Genomic DNA, 13,352 nt, shown 5'->3' with positions numbered 1-13,352 from the left:
GACTGTATCGGTCACACGCACATACATATATAGACATATACATTAGGGGTGTAACCAGGGCTGGGCAATAAATAGAAAATGTATCGTTATGGAAATTTGTGATGCTTATCGTAATAATTTTTCCCATGTCAATAAATTTGATTAAAACAAAAATGAAAAGATGTGTGTAGGTTGGCAGCATTCATCTCCCTTTAAGAAGCTGTCCCTCCTTGAGTTACGTAAAAACGTGACCCAACGTAAAACATGTGACAGCCCCATCTAATGGACAACTGTTGTTTCTGCATACACCTGTAGTTATCGTCCATTTATTGTTATCGAGGTGAAATCCTCAATATATCCTGATATTGATTTTAGGCCATATTGCCCAGCCCTAGGTGTAATAGTACATGTAGTAGTGTTCAGAAGTTTTGGTACAGAACGTTCGGTCCGGCACTGACGCATACCAAGTTCCCACATCAATGTGTAACTGAGTAGCACACATTAGCCAGTAACAAAAGGGGCTGTGTCCAAATTCAAGGGCTAGATCCTTTGAAAGACCTGGCTTACCCAGTTAACCAAGGCTGGTTAACTATTAAAGACAATTAAAAACAAACATATGCTTCATTTATTGTGGTTCAAAATTGGGGGGGGGGGGGGGGGGGTCCTTCTACCAGTCTACTGTGATAGATATTGCTTAAGTTGTCTAAATTCAACCTGTGACTGAAGCATTTGGGCAAGACTTTAAAGCCCACATTGAACACAATTGACTCAGTGTATGAGTGGGTGAAAAAAGGTCCTTTCTTTTCCAGTTATTCCAGTTTCCTCCCACAATCTATAAACAACCATGTTAGGTTAAATAGTGATTTCACATCAGCCTTAGGTGTGAGTGTGGAGGGTAGTGTGTTGCTATTTAACCCTGTAATGGACTGGTGAGAAGTCCAGAATGTGGTCCACTTCAGGCTAAGTGACCCCAACAGATCTGGAGATAGGAACCGACTCCTCACAACCCTTAACAGGATCAACCATGTTTAAAAAATAAATGTATAGAGAAGATTGTTTGAATAGTCTATTAAGTTATTGATTGTTTGTGAAGGTACTGTACCTATTGGGACAGTACTTAGTACGAAACCAATTCCCCCATAGGGACAGTAAAGACACAATATATTGGAAACTTATCATCATTATTGCAATGTCAATTTACAGAGTATCAATATTCTTGAAAAGCTTCATTAATTAGGACATATATCTCATTTGCTGCGCATTCAAACATTATGATCCAAATAACTTATAGGAGCCAATCTAGTGAACAAATGGTGAACACTGAGATAAAAAAAAAACGAAAGCAAAGAGAGAAGAAAATATTAATTTATGGCAGTATTGCAATATTCAGTGTTAATACTAAAATTGAACATTTTTCTGATGTGGTGCAGCCCATGTGAAACTATATCATACTGTGTCGTACGATAACATGATTAATTGTCATTGGCTTCCTATCGTGTTCTTGTGTGCTTTGGGAAAGGGTTTATTTTGCTTGTAATTCTTAATTACAGTTTTGTAGATTTAAAATGCTCTAATTGTCATGGTGTGTGGCTGGAGATGGTGGACCATGTGTGGTGGTGGGTTCCGGAGGCAGAAGAGCAGGCACGGATAACGTAAAAACGAATTTAATTACTGAACGGGAACGGCAGGAACAAACACAACGGTGACAACAAACAACAACAATGATCTGACAAAGGACAGGGGCAAAACAGGTGGTATAAATACAGAGGGCTAATTAGGGAAACATGGGCAGGTTAACGAGGGACAGGTGAGAACAATAAGGGTAATCATGGCAGGAGAGGAACACAGTCAGGCGGGCAGGGGCAGATCGTGACACTAATCTCAACTGAATCTTTCTGCTATCCCCCTTTACTTACAAACTACTTTGTACTTTTTAGTTTTTTAATGCCATTTGTTAAGCAAATACTGGAGCAACTTATTTTGTCAGTCTTGATTCTGAACAAATGCCTTCATGCCAACATTTGGTTGGTCTTTTTGCATGAGTATAGTTCACTCACCAAAGTCCTTGGCTCTGACAGCACCCTTAAATGGAAGAAAAGTCGCATGGACATTTTGTTAATTTTTCTAGCTGGGGATAGATAACTCATCTATTGATTTAGGTCCAAAATTTTAATCCTGTCTAAATAAATCTGAGGTGACAGACATGTGAGATCACATCAAGGCTTTCTGGCAGGTGATGCACTGACAAATCAACCAATCAATCAATCAATCAAAGCGTTATTTATATAGCACCTTCCTCACCCATTATGCGAGGCCAAGGCACTGAAGAACAAAATACAATCATGATAAGAGAAACTAAAACATTGAACATGAAACAACAGAATTAAAAGCAAAAATCAAAACTACATAATAGTAAGCCAACTTCAAGCATGTTCAGGAAATGCTAAACAAAATAACTGGGGTTTTCAGGCAACTCTTAAAGACCGGCAAAGAAGTAGACTGCCTAATTGACTGTGGAAGCTGGTTCCAGAGTGACGGTGCTAGAAATGAAAAAGACCGGTCTCCATCCATCCACTCGTCCACTGTCTGAACCCGCTTTGTCCATGAAGGGTCGCGGGGGGAGGCTAGTGCCTATCTCCAGCGGTCAATGAGCAATCAGGCGGGGTACACCCTGGACAGAGGAATGGGAGGAAGCCGGAGTACCCAGAGAGAAACCACGCATGCACAGGGAGAACATGCAAACTCCATGCAGAAAGATCCCAGGCTGGGAAGCAAACCCAGGACCTTCTTGCTGCAAGGCAGCAGCTCTAACCACTGTTCAGCCCAGCCCAGTCTCCATGAGTCCCAAATTGTTTCCTGTCCTTCAAAAACAACGTAATTGTTAGAAAACTACTTGGAGCATTAGTACCTCCTAGTGGTCACGTTAGCAAAATGTTAGTACCAGATCTTGGTGGTCCTAAAATAAAAGTGCTAAAACAAAATTAGTATTTTTGTAAAATGTTTGCCCACCTCTACTCCTATAATTTAAAATGCTCAAGTCTGTTTAAGCTATGAAAGAGTTTTGCCAAGTCTGAGCCAAGTAATGTATCTGAAAATCATTTATGTTCTTCCCTCAAGATTTTTAATGAGTCACGAGACATTTCTTAGTTTAGGTGGATAGTGTGTTGGTATGTGGCCAAGGATGAATGACCAACCCCCTTCCCACTAGATTTTCTTTCTTGTACACCAGCACAAAACTAGTAGAAAGCCCAATATGATTTGTTTTTGAGCATATCAGTGAATTGTGCAGCTCGTCTTATTGGTCGATACAAATGCGTGTGTTCATATAAAGACATTAAGGTGACCGAATTACCTAGTAAAATTCACCTCAGGGAGAATCTGGTGTTAAAGGGATTGCCTGCTTTCAAACAGCAGGCCATCACATAAGCTGTTTAAGGCTGATAAAAGACATAGGCCTCAGAGACGCGACGCATGAATTCAACTCTCCAATGTACCATCGTCAAGGCGGCATCGGGGCAGTCGCCATAGAGGCCAATAATCACTTTACATTTTACTGCAAAATTGTTTCCTGTGTTCTCATTTACATTTTTCCTTTTCAGCTCATGTTCTTTGCTCAGATTTCTTTAAATATTCTCAGCCTCCTTAATTATCCACTTCTTTGAATTGAGTCTGGTGAAAAGGAACAATGGGTAGAGTAGGAGGGATGGCAGGTGGGTGAGTACGTCAACCGTTTACAGCCTCTCTTTAATAAATTGCTTCTCTTGGGTCGTCGAAAAGTTGGGTGTCTGGATTTGCTCTACCTCGTTCTGCGACGTGCAAAGTTTGATGCTTGCTGGCTCATTCTTTCTTCCTTGTGACTTTCTCTGCTGTTTTGCCTCTACCCCCACCCCCCCACCCCCCACCCCCCCAAGGGAACAGAGGAGGCTCTCTGACAGCAGCTTTTACTGACCTCTTTCAGAGTTTTTGGAGCACAGTGGAGCAATTAAAACCTCTCAGCATGTTACACTGACAGATTCAGCTTTGGCCTTGGTGATTTCTTCCATCTCCCTGAGTGTTTAAACCTTTTCATGAAACACACTTTTGCTTGGTGATTTAGGCGCACAGGCATGCTATTTTAAAAGCCTTTTATAAGGAAAACATTTGTTCAATATGGTGTATTCTTCTCTGGTTGAAATTCTAATAAAACATATTGAATAAATGACTGGAAAGGTAAATTTTCAGATTTTTGATTAGATCAAATTGGCTATTTTGACCCAAAAAATCAGATGTAGACTTGAGACAGTCTAGCAGGAATGTGTATTGGTGAAACTATGGCGATACGATACGAATCGCTGTACAGGGGAGACAATACAATATATCACGATATATTATGATACATTCAGCCAGATGATAGCGATTTTCAGACTTAATTTATTATAGAAAAATTCAACAAACTTGTATAACATGAGGTATCTGAACCATAATAGAGGGATTTACATCTCAATGGTGGAAACAAAACCCATTGCACACTGCTGCCAAGTAGTGGTCGGTGTTTGAATTGCACTAAAAGAAAAGAAAATTCACACGTTTGCATGTAAATCTTTCAAAAATTAGATACACGACTTTTGAATATCAATATAATATTGCAAGAAAAAATATCATGATATATCACGACATCGATATTTCCGATACGCGGCTTTTGAATATCAATAGAATATTGCTGGGAAAAAATTACGACATATTGCCATATCAATATTTTCTCACATCCCTACAGGCTAATGATAAGAATCTAATAAGTATTTTAATAAAAACTTGCAATAAAAAAGAGAAAACATTGGTTCTACACAGGCAGGATGTCTGGTAAATGAAAATACAACATAAATGTAACACTCATGAAAATTAGATATGAAACTAAGCTTTTAAAGAGATGGAGACCCTAAGATTTACGTTGGGAAAAGCTCCAATGAAGATTTTGCAATGAACAAGGAAACATAACTTTTTTAGTGCAAGTTAGCAACCAAACAACAATCACTTTCTATCAAAGTCAATCCAAATGCTGATTTGGCCCAAATCCCAAGGGGTAACCTCCATCTGCCAAAAGTGGAGCCAATGATAAATGACCCAGGCTTTTATACCTTTCAGAGTCAGAATATTCCAAAGCGCTTCACACTTGTAACTCATTTGTTTGGCCCTAATACATCTACTGCATCTACTTAATATTGAGGTAATATCTTTCACATTTATGGACCTCCCTAATTTTGTTTAAACAGTTATTGCACACTTTTTGTAAGTCCTATAAACTTTATTTCACTTCTCAAATATCACTGTGTGTGTTTCCTATATGATATATTTACCTGAAAGTTTTTATCATAATCAGCGACTGAAGCCTGGGGCCCACAGAAGACAGATGCGCTGTGCTACGGAAGCGCCGCAGTTTTGCAAAGTCAAATGGTAGCACAGGACTCGCTGTGCCGCTGAACACTTCTTGGAAAATCATGCGATAGGCACAACGCAGGACTTGAGAACAGGAAGAAGAAAGTAACTATTTTGTTTATACGTGATCAGACTTGCTGTCATATTTTGTGAGACTCTAGTTCAATAAAAATAGGTAAGTATGCAATTTATTAGAATCCATGTTTTGGCGGTTGGGTTTGTGCCGTAGAGCTGTTCCGCGTCTTAATGTCTGTTGTAAACTACTCCACAGTGTTGTAATCAGCCGCGACACGGCACTTGAAATGGAATGGGCGCCTATCTTCAGCGCCATGGTGCTGACCTGGTGTTGCGCTCCCCGTTTAGCCACTGTCAGTAACTATAATGGCTTCTTTTTAAAATGATGGCATGGGCATGACGAGGCGCAGCACATCTGTCTTCTGTGTGCCCCAGGTTTTACACAGGAAAATCACGAAGATTAACAAGGCTGCCCAAACTTTTACATGCCATTGTATGTTTGGACCTTTGTAGTTCAGGAGAGTTTGGTACAGCTGGAGAAATTAAACTGTGCACCATAATTCTTTTTAATACTTTAGGGCATTTAGTGGACTGTTGTTGTGTATTTGTGATTAGATGGAAAAAAAAAACATGACTAAGGGACATCAAACAAAAAAAAAAAAAATATATATATATATATATATATATATATATATATATATCTTAAAGAACATTTTTGGAAAGTATTGTCAAATCTGGGGCTATAAATCTTATAAACTCTGCATTATTTTTGCATTTGAATTAAAAACACAATGTTCTGTAGTCCAGTGTTCGTATCCACTATGTACTCAACAAAGTTTGTTGTGTGCTTTAAAAATACAGTATTCTGTTAGTTATTATTATATCTTGCCCTCGATTTTCAGTCGAAAAACTAATACGTGATTAATATTAGTACCAAAAAATCTAATTCAGGAAGTGCTTAAACGATGGCTGACACTAACAGTACAGTTACTCCAAAACATATTTAATCTTTGTTAAATTTAACTAGCTTGTTTGTTGTAAACATTTATTTTGTTACCAAGGTTACAGGTCACAAGTTTTTAAAAAAAGAAGTTTTTTTATTTCTGTAAGCACACAAATGCTTGTCCGTTCATCTTGATTTTTATTTGATGTAAGAGCAAAATTAGCTTTTTGTTTTTCCTTCTGTGCTTCTAAATCAAAAGCTCCCCAGTTCAGTGGTGTGTTCAAATGTTACATTTGAATGCAGACATGGACAGGAGTTTGGTACCTGCATGTGAGGCAAGGGGCCGCCGGCATGCCACAATCCAATCATAAAAGCAAATAGAAAAAGGCTGGAAAATGATTCAATCATCAGTTTGCTTGTTTTAAAGAAATATAGTTTACATATTTTACCTGAATCTTTTTGATTTGGTTTAAATCTCTACTATAGAGTTCCTGCTTTAGTTTCACATCTTTGTAACGTTAATAAACATTTCAGATCTGTGTGCTTTAAATGTGTAAAACAAAAATTGTTAAGATGTTATAGGACACAGTGCTGTTTTAACTAATAGGAGAAAACAATAGGTTATAACTGGTGGTCAATATATTAAATATGTTAGGGGAAATATGATAAACGATAAAAGACCCACACTTGTATAGCACCTCTCAGAGTAAGGACTCCAAAGCGCTTTACAATACAGTGTATCATTCATCCACACATTCACACTGAAATATGTATAAATGGTGATGATTGCATTGGTTTTGTAGTTGTGACATGATGACATCCCATTCAGCAGCAGTCCCCAGCCTTTTTAGAGGCACAGACTCCTTTAAAATATTTTCACGAAGCAGCCTTTAAAGAATGTAAAAATATACAACAAAATAAAATGATATGAGTGGCATATAAAACAAGAGTGTTTTTGTAAATTTGATAGTAAATGTACATCCAATGTGTACTCGCAACTTTATTTATAGCGTCCTCATAACATCGCCCCATTAAGTAGCATCTTCCCTGTTACATAATGCCCCATGGTCGCTATAGGAATGTTTAAACAATACGATATGCTATGAAAACAAATATAAAGTGGATGAAAAATGCAATTCTCCAAATTGCTGAATCATTTCTGTGTAGGGCTCATTTTGCTAGCGTGTGGGTTTATTTTTAGGGTTAGGGTAATGCATCATGTGACCGAGACAAGTGTCTTGACAGCTTGGTACTAAAACATTTTAGGTTTAATAGGTCAAGTTTATTGACATGACAACTCTAAGAGGTGTGAATTTTTTCGAAACTTGTCTGTTTAGATGTAATTAAAGCTTGAAATCAGGAATAATTAGGGGTTTGTCTGTTTGATTGACCGGTACCAGATGAGCAGTCAGAGCTAGCACTAGCAACTTTTCCCCGTTAGCTCCAAGGAAAGTCTCAGCCTCACGTAGAAAGTGTTGCAGTTTAAAAGGCAGAGGGTAGCAGAGTCACTCAGCCATGGTTTTCTGGATAACAACGCCCACTAACCTATGTTAGCTTCGGTTAGCACATTTAGCTTGTAGCTGCATAATCTTACCTCACCCTCAGAGCTCCGCCCTCAGCTCCATTTTTGTATTTTCCGGGAGTGTCGAGGTGTGTGACCCAGCCAAGATGGTGGTGGTGAAAAATACCCACTGGGCTTCAGTTCAGCTCTTAAAAACCTTCGGGTAATGGTGCGGATGTTTCGTCCATTATTATAAAAAGGCAATGGTCTTGACGAGTGTAACAGAGAATCTGGTCATTTTTCTAAATACACATTGTTCAAACTAAGACAATTAAAATGAAAATGCTGTTAAAGATTTATTATTTCTGTGCGACCTTGTCCCAACTATCATGGTTCGTGCAAATTGTCACGACTATTTAAAAATCCTGCTGTGTGAACCAGGTTTAAGTAGCTACTTTCCTGTTACTTTATCTTAATAGAAAAAGCCAGGTAATGCTCCAAACTAATTGAGGATTTCTTGTTATTCAATAGTGGAAAAAAAACTATTTTGCCAAATAATTCATACACTGTTCATATAAAAGGTGAGGAAGACAGAAAAGCCTGGAGTTGTCCACACAAAGTTGACTAATTTTATAAGCTGCCTGTCTCAACATGCCTCTTTTCCCCAATGCTGGTAAAAATAAGATCCAATAAATTCATGTCTGAAAAGGTTGCAGAGGTCACCAAAAACCCACAGAGGAGACAAAGCAGGCAGAGCAATGTATTCCCTGCTCATAAATACAAGAATTTAAATGATGTATTCTACTGGGTAAAAAGTTTCGAGGAAACAACCATTCACTAACTAAATAAATGAAAAAAGTTCACCTAAAAAGCAAACAGAAATTCTCCCAGACTGAATGATCACAAACATTTCAGATAACTATCTGACTTTTTTCAGGTTAATGCCATTGTTTTCTTGCAAAGTTCAGTTTTTGCTGCTCACTCAACTAAACCTGGCAAACAGCATGATGTACTCACGAATACGGATGTCAGTCAACTGGGCAGTCTGCCATACAATGTCTAAGAAGACACAAATAGATCTTTTTTCTAAATGAAGGACTTAGGTACCTCTATCTGCTCTTGGCTCAATGAAAATCCAAAATCCAAATTAGACGCCGACCGTCCGATATATTAAATTTTTTCAATATCAACTATCAGCCAAAATTATTTTTAAAAGCCGATTAAAAAATGTAAAATCAGGTGCCTTTTTCATTGTTTACACCTAAGGGAATATTCCACCCCTAAGTAAAATTTTGTCAGACAAAATTTTACTTAGGGGTGGAATATGCCTTTAAGCTTGGTGTTTCATGTTTGCACAATTTTTTATGTATAGTTTAGATTTTATTTTACTACAGTGTGGTAGTTTGCTTTACTTTGTGTAGTGTGCTTTACTTTGTGATTTTGTTTTTTTACTTGAAGATAAAGTGTGATTTTCTTTATTTTAAACACATAAAAAAAACTAGAATCTGTTTTCTTTTCTATTGTTCTGAAACAGTTTGCACACTGAAAATATTTTGACTTTGTTTCATATTTGAAGTTCAATAAATATTAAGAGACTTAATGACTAATTTCATTTATATTGCACACAGTCAGTGTTCAGTTGTCTTTCACAATCAATGTGCTACTAAAACGTTTATATATCGGCCTTAATAATCAACTTCAGATATTGGCCATCATCAACAAAAATCTTTCAAAATCGGCATCGGCCTTAAAAAAACATATCGGTCCACCTCTGGTCTAAATAGTCCAAAGTTGATGCTGTTCCACTCTGTTGCATCATCCCGCCCACCAAACCGATAGAGTGCTGTGATTGGCACACCGCCAGACTGGTCAAGACTGCTGAGATTCCTATGGAGCGTGGCTAGACTGATGTGATGAGCAAAATCATTTTGCTTCAGCTACTGTCTAACTGTCTAACTAGGTTTCTAGGCTACAAAACCTAACAGATGCAGAAAGAAAGTCATATTTTTAGCCGACTGGGCTCACAAACATACAGGTAGCAGATGCAGAAGACATCCAGTTGGACTTGGGAACACTGTTTTAACAAAATAAGTCATTTTCTGACTTTTAGATGTTTTTAAAGTTTGGACACATACCAAAACTTGCAATCAGGAAAGCAAAGAAGGACGATTGTGAATGGTTATTTGTACAGTACTGCCCAAAAATGCATAGGGAAGCTGAGAGGAATGTTAAAACTGAGAGGGAGAATAAAGAGAACCGACATGAAGAATCTGAAAGATGGATTGTTTCACAACTTTGAAATAAACAGAAAAATTGAAAGGAGGGCCACGCAGAGAAAGCAGGCGAATGTGGGATCTGGTCTTTGTTCTTCTTCATGTTGGTATGTGTACACACACACACACAAATGACAGGCTGCCATAACTCATCATCCTCCCACAATAAAAAGAAGAAACAGGCATATCACTGTTATCAGCGCAACACAAATAACAACACAGTTGAGTCTGTCAGGTCATGTTGCAAGAGAGAGAGTGCAACTCGTCCCTCTGCGCTTCCTAAACCAGTTTCATGTAAATCCCACAAACGCTGCTATTTCTGTTGTCCTCCATGTCACGGTTAGATCTCCTACATTTATTAAACTGATGTAACGAGATGAGAGCGCCGCTGATGCAGCAACTGCTAGTTATTTAATTTGCATACAATTACATACGTTTGGTTTTGCTTTGACATTTTGCCGGGATGGCCGCGGGCAGATATGTGCTCAGTCACGGCCCAAAGCCTTACTAAAGATAGACGGGAGATGGATACGTCAGAGTGGGTCTCTAGGCCCCTCTGCTCATGCTGCGTGTGGCATGCTGCTCGCACGCACATATGTGTGGGTTTCTCAGCCATGTGGGGCATATTCTGTTTTAAACAACCCCCTGTTAGCGACAGGCAGTGACAGAGACTAGGCCTGTCCAAATACATTACAGTAAGATCGGTGAGAAGGGGAGGAAGAGGAGGCAAAAGGAAAAGTGGAACACAACAGCAACAAGCTGTGGGTTCCCAATCTGTAACATTCAAACTGTTCTGCCTTTGTAAACATTGGTTTCTAATATCAGCCCACTTTTACTTATCAGCCTGATATCAATGTGTTAAAAAATGGCTAATGTTGGACAACATTGACATTGATACCAATATATGGATAAACCAATATATCGGGCTGATATTTACCATTTGTAACATGTTGGCATCAACTGACCTTTCTAGAGCCCTTTTTACAAGACACACTGTGCCGGCAAATCGGCGTAATATTACCGCAACAGTATGTCTTATAAACGCGCCACGTCGACATGCCGTTGCGCGAATTTTGCAGCATTCGTTCCGCCTCGCTTGGTAGTAATATTGCGGTAACGGTCTGCCTTCTAAACGGCTATTGCGTCATGGCACAACAGAGGGAGGTGTCATGGTGATATGGGGAGTTAATGCCTAGCTCCGGCCGGCAGATATATTTAAAATGAAAGTAAACACGGGCAATAAGTTTTGCTTTTTGAAAAAAAATCAGCTGAAATGGCAAATAGGAGCGCCACAGCGCTCCTTTGGCGTCTCTCTGTTAGACTTGAAGCTCAGATCACCAGAGACTGCACAGGGACAGACGCTTTAGGAGCAGCTTGTTAAAAACACGTAACAATCGTGGCTTCAATTTTAATGAAAATCAAGTAATATCCAAAATAACCGGAAGTCTGCGACAGCACAGAGACTGACCCCATACCCCCTCTATGCCACCATCTCCTAATCTTTTATGAAAAGACCACGATTGTACCACATTACCGCCACGGTCTGACCACTTATAAACAACCTAAGGCTCCCTGATGCCCCTACAGCGTTGTGGTAAATTGACGGCATTGTTTTGTAAAAACTGCTTAGTAGAGCATATATAAAGTTGGACACATATGTGGGCAGCCTGGCACTGCTGCCCAATTAAATGTAAATGCATATTTATATTTCTGAAAATCATCTGCTTAGTAAATTCTTTAAAAAATTATTGTCAGCTGACATTTCTTTTTTTTAAACTGTATTGTATATTTAATGCCTGGTCAGCTTATTGACTTGTTTGATTAACTTTGGTTAAATGCTTGATTTTAATACTCTGCAGTACACTCCACAGCTGGTATTGGTGGGAAAATGTAGCTAACAAATAAGCTAATGTAGCTAACAAATAAGTTAATGTGGCTAACTAAATGTAGCTAACAAATAAGCTATTGTAGCTAACAAAATGTAGCTATATAATAATCTAATGTAGTTAACATATAAGCAAATGTAGCTAACAAAATGTAGCCAACATATAAGCAAATGTTGCTAACCAAATGTAGCTAACATATAAGCAAATGTAGCCAACTAAATGTAGCTAACGTATATGCAAATGTAGCCAACCAAATTTAGCTAACATATAAGCGAATGTAGCTAACAAAATGTAGCTAACAAATACGCTAATGTAGCCAACAAAATGTAGCAAACAAATAAGCTGATGTAGCTAACAACATGTAGCTACCTAATTAGCTATTGTAGCTAACAAAAAGTAGCTAGCAAATAAACAAATGTAGATAACAAAATGTAACTAACAAACAAGCTAATGTAGCCAACAAATAAGCTAATATAGCTAACAAAATGTAGCAAACAAATAAGCTAATGTAGCCAACAAAATGTAGTTATGTAACTATTAATCTAATGTAGCTAATAAAATGTAGCTAACAACTAAGGCTAAAAATACATCTAGATTAGCCATAAAATCATCTAAAAATATTGACAGCACACAATGACTTCAAGCTGACAATGACCTTTATGTAATGCATTGGTATCGGCAATAGAAAACCCCATATCGCTTAACGTCTGTACCAACATATCATACATCCTTTACGCTCACTTTTAAGAGAATGTTTCACTAAGGGTATAAACAAAACATCCAAACAAAAAAGCTGTTAGATTTTAATCAGATTGAATAAAGTGGACCATACATCACAATCGTCCACCTGTATTTAATTAAATTCACTTTTTTTTGCTTGACATGTGTTAATAATTGTACTAAAATGTTAAAAAAAATTTAGGCTTCTTAAATTCCTCTAATTTTTGTTTCAGACACAGAAGCTGAGAGGAACGCACTGAAAGAGCACGTCTACCCCAAACTGAGAGACTTCTGCAGGGAGAACTATGGGATTGAATTCCAGGTATAAAGAAACCGTCAGATCTTTTTTCAGTGTCGTATCTGTTGTCTTCAGAGACATTTGCTTTCAGAGCTCCAATCCAATGTGTACATCAGTCTATAAACAGCTTTTTCATTATGGGAGGGGCCTTTAGAGCTGCATGCAGAGGTCCACAGAAGGTTAACAGAGATAAAACTCCCATCAGTGAAGGCTGGCGATGGAAAAAGCTGCACCATGCAAGGGCTTTCCCGTTGCTGTTGTTAGAGGACAGCTGCGTCCTCCCTTTGGCGTCCACTGATCACCGCCATTTGCATTGCAAATGGGC

The 13,352-nt window shown here is 38.3% G+C and overlaps 1 protein-coding gene across 2 annotated transcripts in view; it reads left to right on the top strand.

The window, feature by feature from the left end:
• The window catches only part of LOC107377333 (NACHT and WD repeat domain-containing protein 2), an 86,977-nt gene that overhangs the window by 18,015 nt on the left and 55,610 nt on the right, over window positions 1-13,352 (top strand). For both annotated transcript variants that reach the window (XM_015946860.3, XM_015946861.3), the window contains exon 3: window positions 12,963-13,051. In XM_015946860.3, the coding sequence (XP_015802346.3) occupies window positions 12,963-13,051 (89 nt within the window). The remainder of the gene's footprint in view (window positions 1-12,962; window positions 13,052-13,352) is intronic.

Source organism: Nothobranchius furzeri, chromosome 2 (assembly GCF_043380555.1).
Source record: "Nothobranchius furzeri strain GRZ-AD chromosome 2, NfurGRZ-RIMD1, whole genome shotgun sequence".
In the NCBI taxonomy this organism is placed as follows: domain Eukaryota; kingdom Metazoa; phylum Chordata; class Actinopteri; order Cyprinodontiformes; family Nothobranchiidae; genus Nothobranchius; species Nothobranchius furzeri.
This window is presented reverse-complemented; position numbering and strand designations above follow the sequence as displayed.